General features: G+C 40.9%; 1 protein-coding gene across 5 annotated transcripts; it reads right to left on the bottom strand.

Annotated features, from left to right (window-relative positions):
• Positions 1 to 1,110: 1,110 nt before the first annotated feature.
• LOC142160580 (membrane-spanning 4-domains subfamily A member 4A-like) lies at positions 1,111 to 25,830 on the bottom strand. Of its 5 annotated transcripts, none has more exons than XM_075215449.1 (8): positions 25,696 to 25,829; positions 23,927 to 24,081; positions 20,113 to 20,232; positions 16,873 to 16,929; positions 14,500 to 14,619; positions 10,100 to 10,219; positions 4,413 to 4,461; positions 1,845 to 1,931 (listed from the first exon to the last, which is right to left on the bottom strand). In XM_075215449.1, exons 2-7 carry the CDS (start codon positions 24,059 to 24,061, stop codon positions 4,444 to 4,446), a joined length of 570 nt encoding a protein of 189 aa, XP_075071550.1. In that variant the 5' UTR covers positions 24,062 to 24,081; positions 25,696 to 25,829; the 3' UTR covers positions 1,845 to 1,931; positions 4,413 to 4,443. The 5 variants fall into 5 exon arrangements, with proteins under 5 accessions (XP_075071548.1, XP_075071549.1, XP_075071552.1 ...); XM_075215450.1 differs by having other exon boundaries at positions 1,877 to 1,931; positions 4,405 to 4,461; XM_075215447.1 differs by lacking the exon at positions 4,413 to 4,461 and having other exon boundaries at positions 1,111 to 1,931; positions 25,696 to 25,830.
• Between the last annotated feature and the right edge of the window lie 675 nt (positions 25,831 to 26,505).

Here is a 26,505-nt window from a genome sequence, read left to right as displayed (position 1 = left end):
GTGCTGCATCATTGTCTCTGATAAGTAGAAGAACATACTGTACCTGCCAGCCTGACTCATTTTCACAGTGAGATACATTTATAATTCTGCTTTAGACATTTGTGTTCTTATTACAATCAACCATGTTGGGCCATTTATCTGGTATTAAAGGCATTTTGTAGCATTGATTACATTTAACCCAAGTTATTGTAATCAGAAGAGAAGTGTGAAAAGCAAAAGCAAAGTATTATTACACTGTGAAAGAAGCATGGTTGACTTTTTTGGAAGAGGAAAATATTTGTGTTTGCATTTGTGGTTCTGTATTGATCATCATCACCATTTATTTATATAGCGCCACTGATTCCGCAGCGCTGTACAGGGAACTCATTCACATCAGTCCCTGCCCCATTGGAGCTTACAGTCTAAATTCCCTAACATACACACAGACAGACAGACAGAGAGATAGACTAGGGTCAATTTTGATAGCAGCCAATTAACCTACTAGTATGTTTTTGGGGTGTGGGAGGAAACCCGGAGCACCCGGAGGAAACCCACGCAAACACGGGGAGAACATACAAACTCCTCACAGTCGGGAATCAAACTCATGACTCCAGTGCTGTGATGCAGAAGTGCTAACCACTAAGCCACTGTGCTGCCCAAAATATTCAGATTTAATTTGCAGAAGGTATTAGCAAGCTTTTTCCACATTGCTTTCATTAGAAGTAGCAAAGTGGGATGAGAAAGGTTAATGAACCACTGTCCTAAGCAAAACATTCAATGATACAGTCAATTCAGTAAAAATGAAGGGCGCTACAAGATCAATGGTAGCCCACCGACTTCAAGATGTTGTTTTGATTATATACTTAAATTGCTGAAATTCTACTCTGTGTAATATATTTATTAAATGGCTAACATCCTTTTCATTCCCCCCACACACTATTCTCTTATAGATTTCCAAGAGTACACCCTATCAATACACTAGAAAACAAACATATCTGAGACACCATGACTAGCATAAATGAAGCATAAGCTACCGGTTCCTTATGAATTGATAGGCTGCATTATTAAATTATTGATTCTGCCAGCAAAAAAAGCTGCTTCCACATTTTGTAGGTGACAGGTGCTCTTTAATGAGAAGACTTTTTCTATCACATTAATATAAAAATTGCTAAATTTTGCTTTTTAATTAACAAACCTTTAATTAAATACAATGTTATTGTAGTGCAGTCCTGTCTTGCTAAGGTCATCCCAACAGTTATAGATTAGGGGTATATTTACTAAACTGCGGGTTTGAAAAAATGGAGATGTTGCCTATAGCAACCAATCAGATTCTAGCTGTCATCTTGTAGAATGTTCTAAATAAATGATAGCTAGAATCTGATTGGCTTTTCAAACCCGCCGGAAAACTCCCAGCTTGATACATTTACCCCTAGATCTGTTATCTCCCCTCCGTTAAATAACCCAAGACTCCAGTGGGTATATTTACTAAACTGAGAGTTTGAAAAACTGGAGATGTTGCCTATAGCAACCAATCAGATTCTCGTTATAATTTATTTAGTACATTCTACAAAATGACAGCTAGAATATGATTGGTTGCTATAGGCAACATCTCCGCTTTTTCCAAACCCGCAGTTTAGTTAATATACCCCTAGGTTTTTACTTGATTTTGGCAATCAGGTGATTACATTTCATTAGCATGATAAAGGTATCCAGTGAGGGGACTAGATATATGTAAGAATACAGTTTGGATCCTGTTTTGGCAACATCTTCTGGGGCAGCCTGGGGAACATATCACATTTCGCATAGTCCTTGGATCCTATAAATGTGAATGTGGTTTCCTATGAAGTCTGAATGCCTGATGTCTTGCCAGGAATAAAGTTCCAATTTTCACTGGTTGGTTGTGAAGAGCCAGAAGACATAACGTACCTATATTCGTTGTTTATAACGCACATCTGCAGGAAAGATGAAATGACAACATAATATATTAGTGAACCCAACATCAACATGCAATAATGTTCTACTTCTTCCTATTGTAATAATATGTGTTGGGACATTATGACGAATCAATGAAGATCTCTTGATGAATGAAAAATTGAATGAATAATGGAGAGTCAGCTTGTTTAAGAATAGAGGTTTATGAAACCCCAGAGAATTTGCAGTGATTTGGATGAATTTTGTCCAAAAATACACAAATTGCAGCCAAGACTTGGGAGCCGCCAAATTTTCATACAATGACTTCCTGTCAATCATTTTACAATTGTGTGGAGCAGGAAGTCAAGCTTGGAAAGCGTTAGCATTAATAGAGCTCCATCACACCCATGCTGACACATTGCGGTGGACTGTGGGCACAGCATCTACAGAACGTGATAGGGGAGGAGGGTACTTCCCTCACTTCAGTGTGTTAGCGCAGCAGCAAAGTAGATCTATTCCATGTGGAAAAGTTCCACCACTTGAAATTCTTTATAGTGCCTGTCTGATACCACTGTAACTGAGGGCCTGATTCATTAATGACGGTAAATGCCAATATGTGATGTATATTGTGTAAACTCGCTCTGCGCTGCTCAGAACTAGACCATACACCAGTGAAAGCAGCAACATCCAATTCATATCCGAGCGCAAAGGACCCTTTAGAGATCCTAGGACAGTGTTGGCTAACCTGTGACACTCCAGCTGTTGTGACACTACAAGTCCCAGCATACCCTTCCGGCAATAAGCTGCTATCTATTGGCAAAGCATGCTGGGACTTGTAGTTTCACAACACCTGGAGTGTCACAGGTTAGCCATCACTGTGACCTAGGATTTCATGGGCAGAACAGGGAGGGGACTGGGCATATGCACAAAGTCAATGTACAGTAAGGGCGCACCAAGCTCGAGCGCAAGCAGCAATGTAATGCTTAAGGCACTTTCACGAGCTACAAACCTGGTCTAGGTGCCGATTATTAGTGATGATGGCAATGCATGTATGCTAGAACATGTGTTTGCAATCAGGAACAACTGTAAAAATACATTTTATGTACAGTAGACATTCATAACATCTTAATAAATGTATTTTATGGGGAGGGGGCTGGAATGAAAAAAAAAATGCTTTTTTATGTTTTGTTATTAATAACTATATTATTACCAGGTGAATTAATATTTTTTTGTCTGTGCGTTCTTTTGGTACTTGGTATTCCATATATGTATTGGATGTATCCTGCAACTAGACTCATATTCATCAACATATGTATCTTTACATTTGCTCCTTTCTGAATAAAGACATGAGTATGCCCGATTTACATGCATTTTTCAGAAAAACAACCAATACGTTCTGTGTGCAGGTAAGCCTTAAGCCCAGATAAAATAGCATAGCATTTGATCACTTTAGGACTGACCAGAATGGGAAGACTTTGGCGTCAGTTGGTCAGCTTAACATATATTGTAATATGTGGAACTAACATTCCCTGTTTTTAGTATAGAAAAGTGGTTAGTACAGCATTAAGTATATGTTTGGAGAGTGCAGAGTATCCCTGTTTTTTTTGTCTATACAATATGGGCAACTCCCTCTTGCACCCCAGTCTGTTCATGGAGACTGCAGAGGATCTATGTCTGTTTTTACGTTCATTATGCATGTCTTAATGTATCAGACCCTGAGAGTTAATACTGAGATGCACAAAACTGTTTCTCAAACCGGTTTGTCAAACTGGATCTAAAGTTTGAAAATTCAGCTGAAATTCTTCAACTTTAGAGCAACTTAAAATTTTTGGCTTGAACGAGTTAGATCTTAAAATCATAAATTTCAATACTTTTCTAATACAAATGGTGAGCCGCTCTTTGAATTAAAGAAAAGTCAAGAATAATATAAAATGTGTCCATTTGACATTTTATAGTTATTGTAACATTTATAATGTGATTGGAGAGCCTCGAACAGCTAACCTTAAAAGTTCACTGCGAAGTCACAAATTTTTGAACCGCAATATATATATTGCAGTTTGTACCGCAAGAGTTTAAGAGACTCGATTCAATAAATTTCGAAAAATTTCAACCTGGTATAAACATTGTGAGGCATCTTCAGTCAATACATGTACATTGGGTCTGATTAATGTCTATTCCCCTCAAAGTTCTGCCCATTTAATAGTAGCTTGACATAAGTGCCATTTGCGCTCAAAGTTGAATTAGATGTTCTTGCGGTCACTGACGTATATTCCGGTTCTGGGCATGTGCAGAGCGATTTTACACGAAATACAGCACATATGGCATTTAAGTTCCTTGATGAACCAGGCCCCGTGACTTTAAAATGAAAATGGCCTTTAATAAGAAGACTGGTTAGTGGTTAGTACAACACAAATGGCATTTTGAGCATTTTGAAGCAATTAGTGTGTTTTTAATCGAATGCCTGGGTTGAGATCATAATGGATGGCGCCAACGACAAGAACAGTCACAACCTACCAGCTTACCGGGTAAAGTGCCCTCTCCGCCCCTTGAATCTCATGTAAATATCGTATCCTGCAAATCAAAATATCGTGTTTGCATGTGGGTGCAATTTAAGATCCTGCCATCAGACAATGTACAACTTTGCACTATCAATACTGGAGCATTTGCACGAAATTACGTGCATGGCATGACAAAATGGCATATGAGCTGTAGGGCGCACATTGGTAAATTACACTAGTATCTGAACAGGCAATATATCATCATCATCACCATTTATTTATATAGCGCCACTGATTCCGCAGCGCTGTACAGAGAACTCACTCACATCAGTCCCTGCCCCATTGGGGCTTACAGTCTAAATTCCCTAACACACATACACACACACACACACACACACACACACAGACAGACAGAGAGAGACTAGGGTCAATTTTGATAGCAGTCAATTAACCTACTAGTATGTTTTTGGAGTGTGGGAGAAAACTGGAGCACCCGGGGAGAACATACAAACTCTACGCAGATAAGGCCATGGTCGGGAATTGAACTCATGACCCCAATTCTGTGAGGCAGAAGTGCTAACCACTAAGCCACCATACTGTGTTACAATCACTATTTTGTACAGACATTGGGTCTGGTGTAGTGTTGAACACAACATGGGCATAATTTACGGCACAAAAATGTACATGCAAAAATAGCGTATTTCCGCCTATACGCTGAGTCAGCCCCATATGCGCCAGGTTTGCGAGAGGCGTACTTACACCCACATACACAGAACCAGTTTGTAACTGTCATAAAACTTTTGCAAACAGTAGCATTCATAGGGAAAGGGGCAGTCACTAATAGCTTTCATAAAATATAGCAGAATAATAACCTGTCTTCTCACGTACCAATGAAAGTAACATTTTAAAAAAATGCACACACACAAAATCCTATATATGTATAAATGATCGTTGAAGAAAGCATCCAGCAGCTGCAAAGGTGAAATTGCAATTAGCCAATCAGAAGCCGTTAGCTGGTGCTGGTGATTGCCATCATAAATGTCAATTTGCACAAGGTCTTAGGCCAATTCAAATAATATGACGGTATTGCACTAACATGGCCTTACAGCCTATGTTAGAACGTCTCTTGTGGCTCTAGCAAGCACAAGATGTGGATAGATGCATTTCTGCATAGGCGGGGGTAAATGTGTTTTTCTTTGTGGGCACACACAGAGTGAATTCATGCAATCAGAAATACATTCAGCTCTGCATCAGATTCATTGTTTGTTCTAAATTCACTTGTTTACATGTCGTCATGGAGTTAGCCGTGTTTTTCCAAGTACTGACATGTACTGGCAATCCTGTGAAACTTTCTGTGACATTACACTGCAGGAAATATTAGAGCTCTGAATGGTTCTGAATCTATAAGATCAATGTCATGGTATCTTCAACCCAGAGGAGAGCCCATGCCAACCACTAATTTAAACAATGCCTATGGCACTCTCCCCAATGGTCCAATTTTTTGCAAGACAGTAAATTAGTAGCATTTTGGGTGGAATTCAATTTCCCCCTGAATTAGCGCGGCATTAAAACTATTACCGTTATCACAGTAGTTTTAACCCGGTGCTGCGAGCAAAAAAACAGCGTTGAAACTACAGTAATAAGGGTAATTAAGCGCATTATTACCGTAATAATCGTAATAATGCGCAGGCTGCGTTACTTTTACTCGTAACGCGGCCAATTGAATTCCCCCCATAGAGTAAAAACTATAATCTATAATATAAATGTCTAGTGGCGTGTTTTAGTCTGTCTGTGTGTGTGTGTGTGTGTAAAAAATAAAACCAAGCTGCAGCGCCACCTGCTGGGCGGAGTTATACACTGACCTACTAAATTCTTAGTGTGTGTGGAAAAAAAAATTCAGAAAGGGCTGAAATTTGGTATACTAAGATGTTTTTAATTTGTTAATTTAATTTGTTAATTGTTAAAAGTGTTTATAAAGATTTTAAAAAAATATATATATATTTCTTGAAGGAGAAGTGACAGTTGGGAGTGGTTGGTGGTTGCCGGGGGTGACAGTTGGGAGTGGTTGGTGGTTGCCGGGGGTGACAGTGGGGAGTGGTTGGTGGTTGAGGCCTGGGCTATGGCCCAAATGCATGACAAGAACCTTTTTAACACCTTAAGTAGCTTGATTTGACTAGAATGCATGAGTATCATGCACGGGTTAACTTGTGCTTCCATATACATCATATGGCAAAAAAACAAATCCAACAATATACTTATTGTGATATAAATGTGAATTATTAGCATGTGCATTACAGTAAAGAGAATATGGTAAGGCAAACAAATGAAGAAAAAAAATATTATGGCAAAAACTAAACACTGTGGACATCACACTTAGCTGACTTTCATATACAGCAGGGGTAGGCAACCTGCGGCTCTCCAGATGTTGTAAAACTACAAGTCCCAGCATGCTTTGCCAGTAGATAACCAGCAGATAGGTGGCAAGGCATGCTGGGATTTGTAGTTTAACAACACCTGGAGAGCCGCAGGTTGCCTACCCCTGATATACAGTATATTCAGGACATATAGTACAGCCGCATGCCAATCACCTACAACCCCAATGCCAACCATGGGCAGCTTAATATTCTCAGGCCCATGGCCTACAGCCACATGCCACTATATACAGCACTTCAAGTCACCGAATGCCACCATTGCCAGCTAATGGTAGCCAGGGGCGGGCTGGGCCGGGGGGCAGGGGGGCATCGCCCCCCCCCCCCGGGCCGCTCAGTCTGACCGCTGTTTGGGCCCGCGGCCCCCTCCCCCCCGTGGATGCAAGATTACCTTAATATTACCGGCGATGCGACCTCGTCATCAATGACGCGGCCACATCGCGTGTCATGTGGCGCGGCCGCCTGTGCGCCCCCCCGGGCTGAAATTTGCCAGCCCGTGCCTGATGGCAGCACACGGCCTCATTATGCCACATATAGCCTCCCATCGTGCCCACACAGCCACGTTACACTACCACAGCCTCATGACCAAACAGCTGGACTCTACGATGCAGCTGCCTCTCTTAGTGTACCATGTGGTCAGTGAGTAATAAGTAACCTTAGTGCCATGATTGGTTAAAGTGCTGCAACTGTAAATCCTATGGTAAGCATTGTGAAAAATGATTTTAAATTCCCATAGAATATAAGTAATTCAAACAGCATATTTTCATTGTGGTGACACTTATAACAATAGTAATAAAATAGAAAAAAAATCCTCATGTACTATAATTCTAAAAAAATCTTAATTTGAAAACAGTGATGATTTATATATGGTTTGCATTTTATTCGTGCTTCCCATCAAGCAGAAATGGAACCCCTACATGTGCCACTACGGCCAAATAAAAACTGCATTGTTACTGGGATCGGTAATGGGTTCTATATACAACAATTTTTCTTATGCAAATAAATGGATAATAATGGACACTTCCGTGTGATCCCAAAAGTGAAGTATATAAATACAGTATGTATATATATATATATATATATATATATATATATATGTTAACCCGTGCATGATACTCACGCATTCTAGTCAAATCAAGCTACTTAAGGTGTTAAAAAGGTTCTTGTCATGTATTTGGGGCTAGGCCAGGCCTCCTCAGGGGAAGAGCGTTACTTCCCGACGTAAGCGTCCTTTTTTAACGTGGTTTTGTCCACATGTCACCACCTCATCATTCTTCTCCATCACCTCATCCTTTATCTTCATCGCCACATCCTTAATCTCCATCGTCTTACTGTTCTAAAACCTCTCGATACACAACGTTTCTGCTAAACACCTTATCACTGTGCTCAATCAGTCTTCCTTGAAGGGCAGTATTCATAACCTGCACTTTCACATCACTGCTTCTCCGTACTCGTGAAAATGCGACATACAATTGTCCATGACCAAAGACAGGCTCTGGTAAAAAAAAAACCCACACGGTCAAGTGTTTGACTCTGTGACTTGTTAATGGTCATAGCAACTGCCGCCTTCAAAGGGAACTGCCGCCGTCTTAGCTTAAACGGCAGTCCTGTTTCGGATGGACATAAGTCAATCCGAGGTATCATCACCTTCTCTCCTTCAGCAGAGCCAGTCAAAACTTCTGCTTGTATCACATTCGTTTTCAGTGCTGTCACTACTAATCGAGTGCCATTGCACAGTCCTCTCTTAACATTCAGATTTCTCAATAGCATAATAATGCTTCCAACTTTCAATCTTAATCTGTGCCTTGGCATTCCGGAAGGAGTCAAGAGTTTGAGCCCTCAATTCGTAAATTTAGCTTTTAGTACCCCTCCCACGGGGGGAAGGGGGGATGATGGAAGTTAACTGACTTCACTATTATAATTTTTTTGTCAAATAATGTCAGTATACCAAATTTCAGGTCAATTGGATGAGCCCTTTCTGAGAAAATAGTTTTTTCCACACACACACACGCCGCTAGGCTTATATATATTAGATATATATATATATATATATATATATATAGAACACACTATATATAAGTATAACCAACACCCTTACATGAGTACTGAGATTAAGTAACATATATAACCTTCTATAAAGCCACGATTAACAGATTCACAGATTTTGGTAATAGTAATTGCTACTCTTTTCTTTGGGATAACTGTATCCTTTAGTAGTAAAATACAGCTGAGAACTGGCTGTGTTATTTGCAGCATGTGAATGGGGACTTTTGATCAGCTGAATTCTGCAGGGTGAGAGACTGCTGACACAGACTGTATGTGTCCCATCTAAGGACTGTTCCCATTAAAACAAACTCTGGGACTATATGATCCATTAACACTTTAGCTCCCTCAATATAACGGAGTTGATCCTCTTGGTGGATCCTAATATTGACTTTAATATTTGATGTTTTCTTCACCTTTTCAGACTTTCCTTGAAAACTATTGTAGTCCAAATTGAGGAAACTTTTATGGATGGATTAAGTGCACTATAGGGTTAATATACAACAACAGAGGTTTCCTATCGAGTCCTTTTTTTGTCAATCCACTTGGACTTCGGTTAATCTATGGATTTTATATTGTAATATGTAGTCTGTCCAGTATATGTTTTTAATAAAATATTTTTTTTAATTTTAATATATTTATGGTGGTATTTTTATTTGGTTTAAGTGATATGCGCTCTTTTATTTTGTTTTGTTTTGGGTTCTATATAAGTATGTGTTGTGATGTGGTGACCACGGACAATGTACATTTATGTGGAATCCCTTTTAATGTCATTCTAAAGATTACATGCAAATATAACAGTATAACAAGCAGCAAACAAAATACTGTAACATGAGACAAATTTCAATAAACACTTTCATTCAGGTTGTTCAATAAGCCTAATAATTTATGGAATTCCCTACCATGCTCAATCAGACTTTCCCACAGCGTTCAATTCTTTAGATGCTCTTTGAAAACCCATCTCTTATTTAGAGGTGACCTTACCCCCGATAACACTATTCACACTAATGCACCCTCACAACTGTCCCAATCTTCACTCTGAGCCACACTCGCTCCTCTTGTTACAGCTGTGCCCTCCTCCCCTTAGAATGTAAGCTCTCTAATGAGCAGGGTCCTTCATACCCTTTGTTTTCATATCTGCATTTATATTGTAAGTCCTGTTTTCCCTACTGTACGGCGCTGCGGAGCACTGTGGCGCCTTACAAATCTACGATAATAATAATGATAAGAGAGTCTTACCTGTGGTACGTAGTCAAAGTTCTGGTTTAGTGATTTCCAGCCAAATATAGACAGGGAAACTGATATAGAGAGCTGCACAACAGTGGCAAGAAATAGGAAAGCATAGGATATATCTATGGCCTGTAAAAAGATTGGACACATTTTAATTTTTTTAAGTAGCACAATAAGCATAGGAGTAACATTTCATTGCTAGGCTGGTCTACTTTCAGGAGAAGTTGGACCATCATTACTAGGCCCTCTTGACCACTGAGCCGCTGGAACAGCGGCAGTTCCGTCACTGACGAAAAGCAATAAGCGGTGTGTTCTAGAATACTTTATGATGCATTCAGTTTGAGCACATCGCAATGATCTTTAGAGATCATCAAACCCTATGAAGAACTGCTTGTCAATACAATAATTCATTGTGAATGGTGGGAACACATGAAAATATATTATAATCTTCAAATATAGAGCAGCAAAAACTCCTGCTTGTAAACCGTAATAGGTATTACAGCTCTCGTGTAGCTAGACTAGGCCGCTACACTCACTCAAATCTCAATGAGTGTAAATTGTTACACAGAGTAAATATTAATTCTTCAAAGCACTGACTTTTCCCTCTAAACATAAATCTGAAATTTTGAACATTCACAATCAAAGAGTTTACAAACAAGCATTATCCATCAATATCCTACTGGAGCTCCCCATGAATAAACACAACATAAATAAAATTATTTGTGTTCTCCCTAATAACACCTATTTCTTACATGATTTATTGAATAAGGGGTAGCTAACGGAGGCCAACATCTAAGAATAAAAATAAAAACAAACAATAATGTGAAGTTTGGGGAATACCTCTGTCTAGATAATGACAGGTAGCTCTGCCTGGCTACACGTGTGGTAGGGTCTTAAGGATTTATGTCCCCAACCCATGCAGATCAATACCTCTTTCCTAAGCCAGCCCTGATATGGGAACCTGCTGTCACACTTTTATAAGTAACAGAGAATTATGGGTTCAATGATCCCAACAATTTGTCAGGTCTCTGAGTCTGAGGTGAGATTCTTGGTCTTCACTGAGCCATTTGGGATTCTCACCATTAGATTCCATATATAGCAATTGACTTGGATCCCCAACTCCATAATCTCCAGCCCCTGATAATGTCCTTCTCAAATAAGACTAATCAACCCAATTGAATTTCCCTGGTGTCTAGTCATTGGGGAATACTTTATTTTCCTTATTTTACATCATGGCATTTACCACACTGCACCTCTGTACACCTCTGTGGATCTCAAATCACTTGTGTTACCAACATCAACTCCAGGGGGTAAATGTATCATAGTCCGGTTTTTGCATCCCGCGCGAGATCGGCGAGATGACAGCTAAAATTTAAAGCGGCGCTGCCTTGTAAAGGTAAGTATCCCTTTACAAGGCAGCGCCACTTTAAATTTTAGCTGTCATCTCGCCAATCTCGCGCGGGATGCAAAAACCGGACTATGATACATTTACCCCCAGAATAGAAATGTACTTATAAAGATTTCCTTAACTCTTCTGCTGCCATTAGGGGGAGTGTTTTTGGGCTCCCTTCTGCATACAGTAACCCATACAGAACAGCCAAGGGACTGCCTGTGATAATTAAGGGTTTCTACAAAGAGAACTTATCAACATTAAAGGTCATGGGCCTGATTCATCAAGACACACACAGTAGGCACAATGGGCCTGATTCATTAAGAAACTTAGGCAAGAAATTGAGTAAATTTTCTTACTTAAGTCTTCTGGACAACACCATGTTACAATGCAAGGGGTGCTTCATCATCACCATCATCATCACCATTTATTTATATAGCGCCACTGATTCCACAGCGCTGTACAGAGAACTCACTCACATCAGTCCCTGCCCCATTGGGGCTTACAGTCTAAATTCCAAAGCACACACACACAGACACAGACAGACACACAGTCTAGGGTCAATTTGTTAGCAGCCAATTAACCTACCAGTATGTTTTTGGAGTGTGGGAGGAAACCGGAGCGCCCGGAGGAAACCCACGCAAACACGGGAAGAACATACAAACTCCTCACAGATAAGGCCATGGTCGGGATTTGAACTCATGACCCCTGTGCTGTGAGGGAGAAGTGCTAACCACTTAGCCGCTGTGCTGCATATTAGTTTATTACTTTGCTCATAAGTTCTTTACTGTCTGTTTTTTCATGTATCACGCAAATGCATGATAACTTATTTGTACACTGAAATTTTAAATTGATATTTGTGTGCTACATGAAAAAACAGCCAGTGTTTAACTTAAGTGCAAAATAATAAACTAATATGCACCCATTGCATTGTACCATGGCTTTGTCCAGAAAATGTAAGTAAGAAAGCTTACTCAATTTCTTGCTTAAGTTCCTTAATGAATAAGGCCCAATGTGCATTTGCTTTAAAACGCACGAAAATCAGCTCTCCGCACTCCCGAATTCAATAAGGAACGGATCTCAAGCAACGTTGCTAGATGAATTTGGGTGTAGGTCTGCTCAGTGGCGGATCCAGGGGGGGGCGATCGGGGCGATCGCCCCTCCTAGCAGGGGCTTGCTGCCGGCGGCTGCACACTGTGCAGATCCGTTCAGCAGAGAGAGTTAGGGAGAGAGTCCTGCCCGGCTGCTCTGATAATCAGAGCAGCCGGGCAGGACTCTCTCCCTAACTCTCTCTGCTGAACGGATCTGCACATAGTGTGCAGCCGTCAGCAGCCTTAGGTGTCAAAAAGGGGGCGGGGCTAAATCACCCCCCCTAAATCGCCCCCGGTACAATTAACTTCTGGATCCGCCCCTGGGTCTGCTGTGCTCTAGTACACAAGTCCACACTTTCCAACTTGGACAAACTGGCGTCCAGGAGATCGGGGAGGAGGTGGGCGTGGGGGGTGCGGATCTCCGGGAGTCGCATCGTAAGCTCCACCCCCCACCACTAAACTAATGGTCACTCAGGAACTGGGAGGTCTGCCTTCTCTCCCGGGAGTCCGGGAGGACTCCCAGAAATTCCGGAAGAGTAGGCAACTATGCACAAGTCCAAAACCTACGTGGATTATAAATTTGCAAAAGTACAGGCAGAAAAAAAAATATATAGAATTAATGTCACCTGTTAATAATAAAGGGCCTAATTCAACAAAACCATGATACAATGCAAGGGGGTGCATATTAATTTATCATTTTGCATATAAGGAAAATACTGTCTGTTTTGTCATGTAGAACACAAATACCTGATAGCTATTTGTACACTGAAATTTAAAGTTAATCTAGGAAAAAAGCTAGTATTTTCCTTATGTGCAAAATAATACACTAATTTGCACCCCTTGCATTGCAAAATGGTTTTGTCTAGAAAATTTGTTGAAGAAAACTTACTCTTAATTTCTTGCCTAACTTCCTTAATGAATCAGGCCATAGACACCAATGATATAAAAGTTTAAAAAAGTTTTAAAAAAGTTTTTTGTTTTTAAAAAAAAAAAAAAAAAAAAAAAGAAATCTCCCCATGAAACAAATTAGGATGATCTTAATGTCTGCTGAACATAAAATGCAATTTTACAGTTGCTCCTGATTGCAAACACATGTTACAGCATGCATACACAACTGTCATCACTAGTACTCAGGACTTAGACTAGCCCTGTAGCTGGAGCAAGAGATACGGCAGAAAAATAAGTAACTTTGAGATGCCCAAAGCTTGAATCGGACGGCGAGTTTGGCACGCCCTCTCTGTAGAATGAGTACGGCCGAACACCCCTTTTCCGCCCCGTTCCCTCCCTGAAATCGTAGGCTATAGTAAGAGTCCTTTGTGTATGAATATGAATATGACGTGGCTGCGTTCACTGGCATATGGTCCTTATCTATGCGCAGAGTGATTTTGCGTACGATACGCTCAAAAACAGCAGAAACGTGCCTTGATGTATCAGGCCCAATGTCTGTAACACCTTAGTTGTCATATGTGTATCAACATTTGTGTATCTATACGACTGTACACATCAGGTATAATAAGTTATTATTAATTGTATTAATTATGATACTTATATACTTATACACGTCATTTTAAGTGGCATTTGAAGTCTTAATACGTTTAGGGGCAGATTCAATTCTAAAAAAAAATCGCTGCGTAGTGTCCCGTAACGCCCGCTAGACACTACGCGACCAATTTTTTTTTAGTGCTCGCACCCCATAGAGGTGCAAGCAAAAGTCTGAGTTACTTTTTACTGTATAAACTGTAAGAAAGTGCGGCCGCGATGTTCTCAGGAACATATCGACCAATTGAATCTGCCCCTTGTACTTGTCATAATCATTGATGTCAAAGGCGATATAATAATGTTTGACATTTTCTCTGTGCTGTTATTAGTGACTTTATTAATCATGTCATTTTTGTAATTTCCTCACATTTTCTGCACTTGATACATACCGGGTATATATACCAGTTATCAGAACTGTAGTAATGATGAGCGAAATCATAACAAATTAAGCAGAACTCAATGAATGAGGCCAAGCAACTGATTATGCTGAAAGCCATGGATCCTTTCACCTGTTCAAAGAAATGTTAAAAAGTGAACAATGAGATGCTCTGAAAATGTAATAACAATCAGTCACAACATTAAAACTACCTGCCTAATATTGTGTAGGTCTCCCTAATGCCCAGGGCTGCCAATAGGGGGGAAGGTAGGTACGAGGTTCCGGGGCCGGGGCCTCCACTGGAAGCAAGCAGCCAGGGAATTATTATTTTTATTAATTTTGTTTTGCAGCAGGTGGGGCGCGCATGTGCACACTCGTGCCTGGGGTGGTGGAGGGGAGGCTAAATGTGAAGGAGTGAGCAGTTAGCTGCTCCCAGTCCCCGGACATTGTGTGACATCATACTGTCAGACAGCCTGCAGAGCAAGCTGAGGAGCTCTAAATCTCAGGAGATTTGGTAATCTCACAAGACTAAAAGCTTCCCTGCTCACTCTGTAGAACATTTCCACTGTGATTGATGTGCTTAGCGCAAGCACAACATAGTGGGCTTGGGGGTGTCATAATGTGTCTGTAGGGGTGCTGTAATGTGTCTGGGGGGTTGTCATAAAAAGTCTGGAGAGGGAGTGTCATAAGGTGTCGGGGGGTGTCATAATCTGACTTGTGGTGGTGTGATGTGTCTGGGGAGATGTGTGATGCGTCAAGGGGGGTAACGTGATGTGTCTGGGGGGGACATGATGTGTCTGGGGTGGTGGTGTGATATGGCTGGTGGTGGCGTGATGTGGCCGTGGGGTGGCGTGATATGGCTGGGGACTGGCGTGATATGGTTGAAGGGTGGTATGATGTGGCTGGGGGGTGATGTTATCTGGCGAGATGAGGTTGGGGGGTGTGATGTGACTGGGAAAGGCATGATAAATGTAATATTTTATCATGATATATGTATTATATACTGCATGATCTGTATTATATACTGTGTTCACTTATTGCTCAGTCTCCCATATTCCATGTACCTATAGAATCCATACAAGAATCCAGTACCAGGTAGGTAAAAGCAACACTGTTTTAATACATTATATGTCATGTCTAAAGAGGCCAAGTCACACCCCATGCACAGACTTTTTTTGTACTCTTTTATGGAGGGGGTCCCACAAAGTTGCTTTACTGGGGCCCCAAATTCCTCTTGGCCCTGTTCAGGCCACCAAAACAGCTCGGACTTGTCAAGGCATGAACTCCACAAGACCTTTGAAAATGTCCTGTGATATCTGGCACCAAGACGTTAGCAGCAGATCCTTTAACTCCTGTAATTTACGAGGTGGGGCTTCCAAGGTTCTGACTTTGGGAATTAGGAGGCCAAGTCAACACCTTGAATTCTTTATCCTGTTACTCAAACCATTCCGGAACAATTTTTGCAGTGCGGCAGGGCACATCATCCAGCTGAAAGAGGCTACTGCCATCAGGGAATAGCATTGCCATGAAGGGGTATACTTGGCCTGCAACAATGTTTAGGTAGGTTGTATGTGTCAAAGTAACATCCACATGAACGCCAAGGTCCACGTTATCCCCGCAGAACATTGGCCTGAACATCACACTACCTCCACCAGCTTGCTTCCTTCTCATAGTGCATCCTGATGCCCCAAGTATATGAGGCACAGGTACCTGGTCATCCACATGATGCAAAAGAAAACTTTATTCATCAAACCAGGCCACCTTATTTTATTGCTCCATCATGGTCCAGTTCTGGTGCTCATGTGCCCATTGTAGACACTTTAGGCTGTGGACATGGGTCAGAATGGGCAGTCTGACCGGTCTGGAGCTATGCAGCCCCATACGCAGCAACCCGCGATGCACTGTGTGTTCTGACACCTTTCCATCATAGCCAGCATTAACATTTTCAGCAATTTGGGATTGGACCAGAAGGGCTTTCCTTCGCTCCCCAAGCGCATTCATTGAGTCTTGGCCGCCCATGGCCCTGTCACCAGTTAACTGGTTGTCCTTCCTTGGACCACTTTCAGTCAATACTAACCACAGCACACTGGTTACACCCCAAAAGGACCTGCCATTTTGGAGATGCTCTGACCCAGAGCTTTAGCCATCAAAATTTGTCCCTTGTCAAAGTCGGTCAGACCCTTGAACTTGCCCATTTTCCTGCTTCAACTTCAAGAACTGACTGTTTACTTGCTCCCTAATATATTCCACCCCTTGAAAGGTGCCATTATAACGAAATAATCAATGTTATTCACTTCACTTGTCAGTGGGTTTATTGTTGTGGCTGATCGATGTAAAAAGGTGAGGGGATAGGGAGGTGCAGCCTGTATATATGGCAATGACTCACCCGAATCAGACTAGGTTTTATTTCAGCTGAAACAGACAGGACTCCAGAGATGAGGTACTGCAGGGAAAAGAACACAGGTTACACCCACATAATTGTTTACGCATGCATTACATTGGACTTATGGGAACAAAGTTAAAATTATAGTAGAATTAAAAGTAAATCCTAAAGTATAACATTAATTCAATATTTTTGTTATATTGACACGCGATGCGGCCACGTCAGCGCACAGGCGGCCACTTCACATGACACGCGATGCGGCCACATCACGTGTCATGTGATGCGGCCGCCTGTGCACCCCTGGGCTGAAATTTGCCAGCCCGCCCCTGGTAGGAGATGTCTGCACTGGGCAGTGGGAGGTGGGTGAGGCGAGGGCATTAATTTTCTAAGTGCAAAATGCAAAAATGTGCTTTTTATTCCACAGGGCAAGTTTAATGGGATAAAGGAGTATAGAGGACAGGCTTTGGGGGGCGTATCTTGCTGTGCAGAGGTGCACACAGCCATTTTACCTGTCAAAACTTAAATTTTGCCCAGATATCTTAACACCTTCATGTGTCACTTTGGTAAAGAAGAAAATTTCTAGGCATATATGCCAAATGTTAAAATAGCTAGGATCTCATCAAGGCAGTTCCAATATCTGCCCATTAACATGATTAATTTAAGCCATATATTATACTAAAGTGAGCAGCTTTTTAGGAGCAAAATTGAAAAGTTTAAATAAAAGAGTTCAATGATGATTCAAATCCTGTGTGTGTCATTAGTACGCTTGTTTACAGCCGTATCTTCTGCACCCACTATAGGGCAGATGTAACTGTCGACTGATAATGATCACTGACACAACATCATCTTTGATTTAAAATCACATGTATGTGTGCCAGTAGCTATCACAGAACAAATGTGTGCAGCTAAGGATAACAGAGGGCAGGAATTGGGCAGATGGCAAATAAGCGCCCAGGTTGTAGTGAAAAAAGGAAAAGTTGAGCCCTGCAAGAGTTCATATTGCTGGGTCTGTTTGCTATGGCCAACCAATCAGTAAGGGTGTTTGGGGATGGTCTGAGCTGGTGAGGCTTTATAAGAATAGGCATAGGCTGGTGTCACCCTCTTGCCACTGGAAATTTGATGCTCATATAGCTTGTTGTTCAGTTAGTGGTTTTCTTTCAGAAGGGTCTTGGTGGTGGAAAAGCATGCCAATCAGCAGCAATAAATTATATTTACAATTCATTTGTGTGGTGGTGGAGCACTCTCTTTTGAAAGGAAGGTTCATTGTTAGTAACACTCCCCCTTAGGGAGTTATGGGGTACAGTCTTTCCGGACGGGTTCCAAACGCTGAGTTAAACAAGAGAGAGTGGGGCTCCGCTGTCTAGAAGTGTCTAGGTACATTTTTGGTTGCCACAATTTTGGTGTTGGAAATGGCTGGTAGTAGACTGGTTGTGCTTTTAATTTGCCAACAATTTAATTTATTTTCAATAAAATTTTCTGACCTTTTTTCACCAAACAAGTGTCAAGTGTCTTTATTCCTTAGGCAAGATAACTCTTGATGAGGACATTCAAGTAAAACTGCTAGGTGACTCAGATACATCTAGCGTGCGTCATGACGTCATGAAGTAGGCTAGTCCTATTGTGGTTCCCCAAGTATCAACATGCCCTGGCAGCCGTGGGTATGCTGGTTCTTGCAGTACTTCAAGCATCAGCATGTCCAAATTGTTAATGTCACTTGGAAAGGAGAAAGAGAAATTAGTATTTAAAGGGAACTATAAGAGTGCCCTTTAAATACTAATTTCTCTTTCTCCTTTCCAAGTGACAGTCAATATACTAGTATTGGAGCACCTCCCCTAATTTGTCAATCAGTATTTATAGTAATTAATATATAAGGGGTTTAAAGCTTGGTGCGGTGTTCTAAAAACCTCTCCAAACTGTTAATGGCAGACAGGGCTGTAGTGCACCAAGACAAAAATGGTGTGTTTATAGTAAAATACATTTTAGTACCCCCACATCCACCGCTTAGCGGTGTGGGAAGAGTCTTGGTGCTTTCAGCATGGGGCTGGGTACCCCCGGGGAGGGGGGGGGGCTTTTTTTTTTGTTCAGACCCATCTCTCTAGGGAATCCATCCGTGTGCTGACCACACTGGGGTTGGTTGGCTTTATGGAATGTCCCCCCAATCTTGCTAGTAGCAGCCTAGACTTGCAGCACTAGGATTAGTCAGGTTAGGTGGGGCACGCTCTTTTCTTTATTTTCTTTATATTTGAAGGCTTTTGTGCCGACAGCTGTATTGATGTGCCGGTTGGTCTACCAGCACAAGTTTTAATATGTTTTGGGAGGGAGGGAAGCTTTTTGATTTACTTATTTTTTTGCTTAATAACTGCTTTGAGCTGGCGGGTCTACTGACTTTTCCCTTTGAATGTGGGCATTGCGACTGTCTAAAAGTTGTTGACAGTCACAATGTCCACATTTTAAAGAATGTCGACAAACTGAATCTGTCATCGGACAGATTGTCACCATTTTGGTGTCACATTATGACTGTTGACAGATTCAATCCTGCCTGATCAAACCCAATCCCTTTTGCAGAGTCTAATTTTAAAAGGTATACAATTAATTTGAGTCAGTTGAGGCGTGTTATTAATGTCGGTGGTACAGTAGCCCATGGCCTTCTATTTGTCAGAGAACCGTGCAGTTGGCAGACACAAACATTTGAATGCTTGCCAAAATATGAGTTCTGTGCATCCGTGTACTCAGCTTCCTCTTACATAGCCTCAAAGACAGGTTCAGATGGGTGCATAATAGAACTCAATTGAAGGCAGAGGGCATATTTTGTGGGTCACTGTGTTGGATTACCTCTACACAGTGCCATTACTTTGCTGGTGTCACACACATTCTGTCAAGCATTTGAAGTCATGCAGAGAACTGAGGCAGGGGCAAATGCAGGATTTGTAGAGCGGTGTTTCCACACCATGCCACCAATGGACGATCACAAGCATGCATGGGGGCGTAGCTATAATTTTAGACAGTGCTTGGCTGCTCTCCAACTCTTCCTATCCCTATAATATACATGAGCAATGCTGCGTGCACTACTGTTAGGTGCACACACCTCTCCCTTTTCAAGCAGAGCCGTGTGAAGCGGGGGCAGGGTCCAGCCACCTCAATTATACAGTGCCCCGGGCTTGGATGGGGGGTTTCCAGGCACTAGGAACCCCCCCCCCCCCCTCGGTTTGCCTATGGGTGGAGGACAAATTAGTAAATACTTACAAGCACTGATGCCCAGTAGGTAATGCAGCTCAATGCAGTTATGGACATGGAGTCATTTAAGAAATGTGTTAATATAGCTCCCAATGACAACTGTAGGCTCACCAGAGTGATCTGCACAACCTTGAATTGAAAACATAAATTACAATTAACAAGGATGACATTTCCATAAATTACAATTAACAAGGATGATATTTCCTGTATTATCCTATTACTTACTGTGGAGAAACAATAGGGGTTAAACCTATCAGCCATCCATTATTTACCCATTTTCCAGGGGTTCATAAGACTATATTAGGAGTACTTTTTGTTCCCTATCTTAAAGATGTCCTATGTGCAAGAAGAGGTGAGTACCGGGCATGTTAAAAAAAAATGTTAAACCCATCTGGAACCTCTCTCAGTGATAGACACAGACATGTTCTCTATGAGTGTGTAAATGTACCTTGTACCTTTGGTGTTTTACTGTTACTATAAAAAGGAAATTTAAAGAGGCAATGTGGGGAACACTAAGGTTAAGTGTTTAAACACGTAACCTGACATTGCTGCTTTAAATTTCTATTGACAGAGGTCGCAATGAAGCTGCAGTGCCAAACACTTCTCCAATCGGGATAACCTGCTGTTAGCATGGTGAGCCAATCGGACATCACCAGCATTGGCTTCAAGGTAAGTCTGTTTATTTTCACATCGGTTTCCCAGAAATTTGGATCTTACATGGAAGGCTTATCGATGTCGGATTTTCAGCATCGATCAAGCGTACCCAACCCGTGGACTGCAGTAGGTAGGGAGGACAACTAGACATTTACGCACCAGATTTATGGAGCATAGATGGAATATTGTAAATAGTTTGGAAGTCCACAGTGTGTCTCTGCATTTTAAGCAAAATCATCAAGAAAATCCTGAAGGTTTAAATGTTGTAATTGTGGAACCTATAACACCTACAGCAAGGGGTGGGGACAGATTTAGGATCCTCTGTGGTAGAGAAATTTTTAGGATATTCAAAATACACACACTAGCCCCAGATGGTTAAATGAAACCGTGGAATTTTAATTTTATGCAATGCATTCTGTAGTGGTGTAAATAACACTGATAAGTTTCTTAGCATATTAGTTTAATCATTCCACTGAGCTGTCGCTCAACACTTCTACACATATTTCTCCAGGTTGATTACTCTGAGTTAAAAGCCCGCTTTGGGTGAGTTGGATAAGGTGCCCGATAAAAAGTTCTTTATATATAATTTTCTGATCCCTTTTTGTGTTTTTTTTAATTATTTTATTATTATTATTTATATTGTGAACTAGTTTTTTATTTGAAACTGAATTAAAAACACTTGCGTTTAACTAGCATCTATTGAACAGTATGATCTATCATTGGGCTATGCACTGTGATTAGATACGACATGTAGCTTTGTGGCTAAATTGAGTGCATGGACTAGAGTTTTATTTTTGTTTCCCAATTTTTATTTTCTGTGGGTTCTAATATATTTCTATTTAGTAGATCGAGCTGTGGCCCAACACTCTAATACACATCCCTCTTGGCTGGTTCAAAGCCTGCCTTTGGGTGAGTCGGATAAGGTACCCCCGGGGGGGGGGGGAGTGGGTTCTATTAGTTTTCCATGTTATAATTACCCTATTAATATTTATACTGTGAATAATCTCAAACACAGTTTTATATTTTTAACTGTATTACATTTTTGTTTAATTAGTATTTATGTATTATAGAATAGTATATTCTCTCATCGGGCTTAGTATTGTTAAACCGAGTCTTGTGAAGGAGTGTACAAACTCAAGCTTTCTCTCCTCTTTCATCTTTTAAAACTGTTCTAGTTTTTAAGGGGTTATGTTTTAAGAAGACTTAAAGTTCCCTTTTAGTTCCCATTACCTTCCTATGCTACCCACCTCTTTTGTCTTTTTTCAGCATTCACGGTATTTGTATAAGGATTCCTACTCCCTGCTATGAAACCATTACTGTATGGCTAATCGGAAGAGGGGATTTCCTTTCCCTAATAGCTACCGGGTTAGACAGTGCAGCAGGATCTATTAGACTCGTATGAGGAGAGTGGCGTATCCAGGGGGGGGGCGATCGGGGCGATCGCCCCGCCTAGCAGGGGCTTGCTGCCGGCGGCTGCACATTATGTGCAGGTCCATTCAGCAGTGACAGGCAGGGCCAGCGTGCTGCCCGGCCGCTCTGATTGTGTTTTAAACACAATCAGAGCATCCGGGCAGCACACTGTCCCTGCCTGTCACTGCTGAACGGACCTGCACATAGTATGCAGCCGCCGGCAGCCTCAGATGGCAAAAAGGGGGCGGGGCTTAACCCCCCCCCCCCCTACATCGCCCAGGGTAGCAGTATTCTCTAGATCCGCCCCTGTATGAGGACCATTACACCTTCCTTTTGGAATCACTACAACTGAGGCTGTATTGAAAAACTGAAGAGGGGATTCCTTTTCCCTAACAGCCAACCTGCCACAATGGACTATAATAGATTGAGCTGTGGGTCAACACTCTGATATACTATCTTTGGGGTGGTTACTCTGAGTTCAAAGCCTGCTCTGGCTACTATGCGAGACAGTGTAACAGGATCTATTGGACTTGTATGAGGATCATCACACCCTTTGACTTGAAATCATTACAACTGTGCCTGTATTATAAAAGAGAAGAGGGGATTCCCTTTCCCTAACAGCCTACTCGCTACATTGTGTGAGATCGTTTTTTTTTTCCGTTTTTGTTCCTATTTCTAACAATCCCATGAATAAAGCTGTTTGTATAGATCCAAGTAGGTTGGAGCACCAATCGATATGGAATAAAGTCATTGTGTTTAAAAAAGACATACATACAGTGGACATTAATTGTTTTTAAGAAAGGAGTGAACTGGCCCCCCACTCTTTATGATTATAATCTCTTGAAAAGCACTTTAATAGAGATACAGATTATTGTTTTGACAACTTAGATATATTTTTGTTCAAGGTGCATGCATGAGTATGTTGTAGTTTCTGAATCTGTTTGTTGAATCTTGTATATCTATTCAGTAGTATTTAAATCGAGTTGTTTTTTTATAAGTTAATTTTCAGATATTGTTATCTGTTTATATCAAGTTTTTTTAATAATTATTTTATTTGGGAAATAAAAAATCTTTTTAATATATGGAAGCACATGATTTCCATGGGCAGCACGGTGGCTTAGTGGTTAGCACTTCTGCCTTACAGCACTGCGGTCATGAGTTCAATTACTGACCATGGCCTTATCTGTGAGGAGTTTGTATGTTATACCCGTGTTTGCGTGGGGTTTCCCTCGGGGTGCTTCGGTTTCCTCCCTCACTCCAATAAAAAGCATACTGGTAGGTTAATTGGCTGCTATCAAATTGACCCTAGTCTGTCTGTGTGTGTGTATGTTAGGGAATTTAGACTGTAAGCTCCAATGGGGCAGGGACTGATGTGAGGAATTAGTGGCGCTATATAAATAAATGATGATGATATTTCTGAAGATCCTTTCTGGCTTTCTTATTGTCTCAGGTTTTGTTTACATTTAAGGATTGGCACCCCTAAGATAGGTAGCGACAATAGGTCCTTATGTTATGTAGTGGGAGCGCCTGAGAGACAATTTTTATTTACATTACATGATACATGAATAGCAATATTCAAAGACCAGACGTACAAATTAAACAAATATACAGATAAAATGTGAATGCAAATCAACTGTATTTCACTAGAATTCCTCCAACTGTTCTAGAAATACTGAAATTGAAAGAATTGAAAATTCCCTTTATTCTTATACTACATCTAAATACCTGTGATCTCTCTTGCCTGCACTTTCTTACTCACCCCAAGAACTTTTGGCTGCCCTCTCAGAAATATCTTGTAAAATTCTTGGCCTGCATAAGGGACCACGGGAAGAATGTTGCGGTGTTGCTGAGTCACAGGGAAAGGTCCAAAGCTTGGGATGTTCGGCAGATCCATTGTTGAGACCCTCCAAAAGGCTGAAGTCATAACAACAGTAAGGTTAAAAATAGACAAATGTGTCCACTAAGTCTAAATTGTGAATAATCCCATTCATATAATTTCATGAACAATACTGACTAGTGATATCCCACCTAACTCCTCTGTTACTTTAAAGCTGCCACCTACTTGATACGTTTTACTAAGCTTCTCAGCCACGGCAAGGTCCCTGGGACAAGTCCTTGCAGCTATTGTTCCCAGGTCTCCTCCTGTTCTGTAAGATGAAATCAGCCAGTTTTATACCATACAATGAGCCACTAATAAACCATCACCACTTTTAAAGTGGCAGCAGAATGGGGTGGGAGTATAAGTGGGAGAGCAAATCACAAGGCATAATTTCCTAATTTCGGGTTGTGATTTGTCTTCCACTCACACCACCTTGGTGGTGCTGTGAGAAGGACCGGTTGTGCCTGCAATACAAGGTAATAAAATGTATCTGGCAGATTGTTCTTCAGCTTTAACTATTTTGTCATTGTGGGAACACATTGCTGAACACATTCCATGGAGAACTTTTCATTTCTCTGGGAAATGCGGAAGGAGATCCTGAGAATCTTCCAAGTCCTTTTAATGGAAAGTAAGAATATGTTATAAATAACTAGTGACTATTGAGAGAAAACTTCTGAGAGGAGAGCTAGGGAGAGCTTTAGGGGGACTGTGTATCCCTACATGGGACTGAGTGCACTGGAGATATGGAGGTATTAGTGTGTGTGTCTTCCTATTTGTTGTCCCCCAAAAAATTGGTCTAACCTGAAGAATTAGGGTGTGTGTCAGTCTATGAGAGGGAGAGATCAAATTCCACTATAACTTCGCTCTCTACTGGTTAGCTGATAAAAATTGTAATAATTTCGGCAACTCAACGCCAATAATGTTTTATAAGAAACTAATAGAAAACTGACCCTGTAGCTTTTTTTTTATGAGATATCAGCCCTCACTACAAACCAATGAAGCTTGATAAAGGGAGTCCACACATATATTAAACCACAAAGTGTATGTTGATGCTACGACAGTAGAGGACTTTCCCAAGGGTCTAGAAACATACACTTAAACTCATCATCAATGACAAATTTTCCAGCTTTTGTAAAAAAATTATTGTATACACACCATTAGTACACATACTGCTACATAGACTACATGCTATTAGAATATTTAGCAGCTAAAAAAAACACTTTTGGATAACAATAGGAATCCAAAAGATCTGACTCAAAAGAGGAAAAGAGGAAATAAATAAAAAAAAGAGAAGTAGGACTGTGGATAATATGCAAAATGGGAGCCAAAGTCATAGACAGACGGTGGGTGCAATAACTCTGACATGGTTGAATTGCTGTTAATGATCATGGTACAGATATCAAATATTCCAATTCAATTAATTATAATGTAAACAGTATTGCTAATTAATAAATCAGTAAAAGACATAATTGTAAACCTACTTGACTCTCTATAACATATTTAAAGAACATTAAGGCCATACATGTCATGTGATGCCCCCCCCCCCCCCATTGCAGAAAGAAATGTACCTGTAATAGATTTCAGTAGCGCCCCCCTCTTTTTGATAAAAAATAGTCCCTGCTAGGAAGTAATACAAATGGTTTTCTTACCAGGTGGCGTTCGTTGTATTAAATGTACTGTTTCTCCTGTGTTGAAGTATATCAATATAATCAAAGGTCAGTTCATTTATTTGATTTGCACATAGGCCATAAAATAAAAAAAAAAAAAAGTGCTTAGTGACAGCCTTTAATGGATGATATGCAGATTTCAGTTAAATTACAAAAAGGATGAGGACAGAAGTCAAGTCACTGTTTCTATTTTATGATTGCAGTGTATTCTTGAAACTCCATTAGTTATCCAATTTCTTAAAGCAGCAATCCCATCTATGTTTTTTTTCTTTAAATAACAAGACACTTTTTAAGCATGCATCTCATAATAATTTTTCTTAGCTACCATCTTACAAATCATTATCCCCTTTTAAAAAGCTCTCTGGCACAAAAATGACTGCCAGAGACAAACACAGTCAGTGTGCTACACAGGCACAGGTTCACAGCTCTCAGCATGTCATGTGGTGGTAGAGGGGGGGGGGCAGGAAGGAGGATGTCACACTACAGATAGAGCTCAGAGGGGCATTCCAAAGTCTCTCTTCTCACAACATCATGTGCCATGTGAATGTGGTTGCCATGGTAGTCTAGAATCATAAATAATTAACAGCAGCCTGAAGAGGAAAAAAAACCCATGGAGAAATGGTAAATAGCAACTTTTTTCTTATAACCTATGTGACAGACCCAGGCCTTATATTGGGAATATTGTGCCAACCTGGTCTGTCCTCAGTGGGCCAATTGAACAACCGTGGCCCTCACTGTTATTAAATGCCGCTCGGTGGCCAGATCTGTTATTGCCGTGGTGTCTGGAGAGGG

Source organism: Mixophyes fleayi, chromosome 6 (assembly GCF_038048845.1).
Source record: "Mixophyes fleayi isolate aMixFle1 chromosome 6, aMixFle1.hap1, whole genome shotgun sequence".
Classification (NCBI taxonomy): Eukaryota; Metazoa; Chordata; class Amphibia; order Anura; family Limnodynastidae; genus Mixophyes; species Mixophyes fleayi.
The sequence above is the reverse complement of the archived record's forward strand: the minus strand, read 5'-3'. Positions and strand labels throughout refer to the sequence as shown.

Coding starts and splice junctions, on each gene's coding strand:
- LOC142160580 (XM_075215447.1), bottom strand. CDS start 24,061: ATGGATCTGCCGAACATCCCAAGCTTTGGACCTTTCCCTGTGACTCAG. Junction 20,233..23,926: donor GGCAGCCAAAAGTTCTTGGG/GTGAGTAAGAAA, acceptor TTTCAATTCAAG/GTTGTGCAGATCACTCTGGT. Junction 16,930..20,112: donor CCTACTGGGCATCAGTGCTT/GTAAGTATTTAC, acceptor TTTTCCCTGCAG/TACCTCATCTCTGGAGTCCT.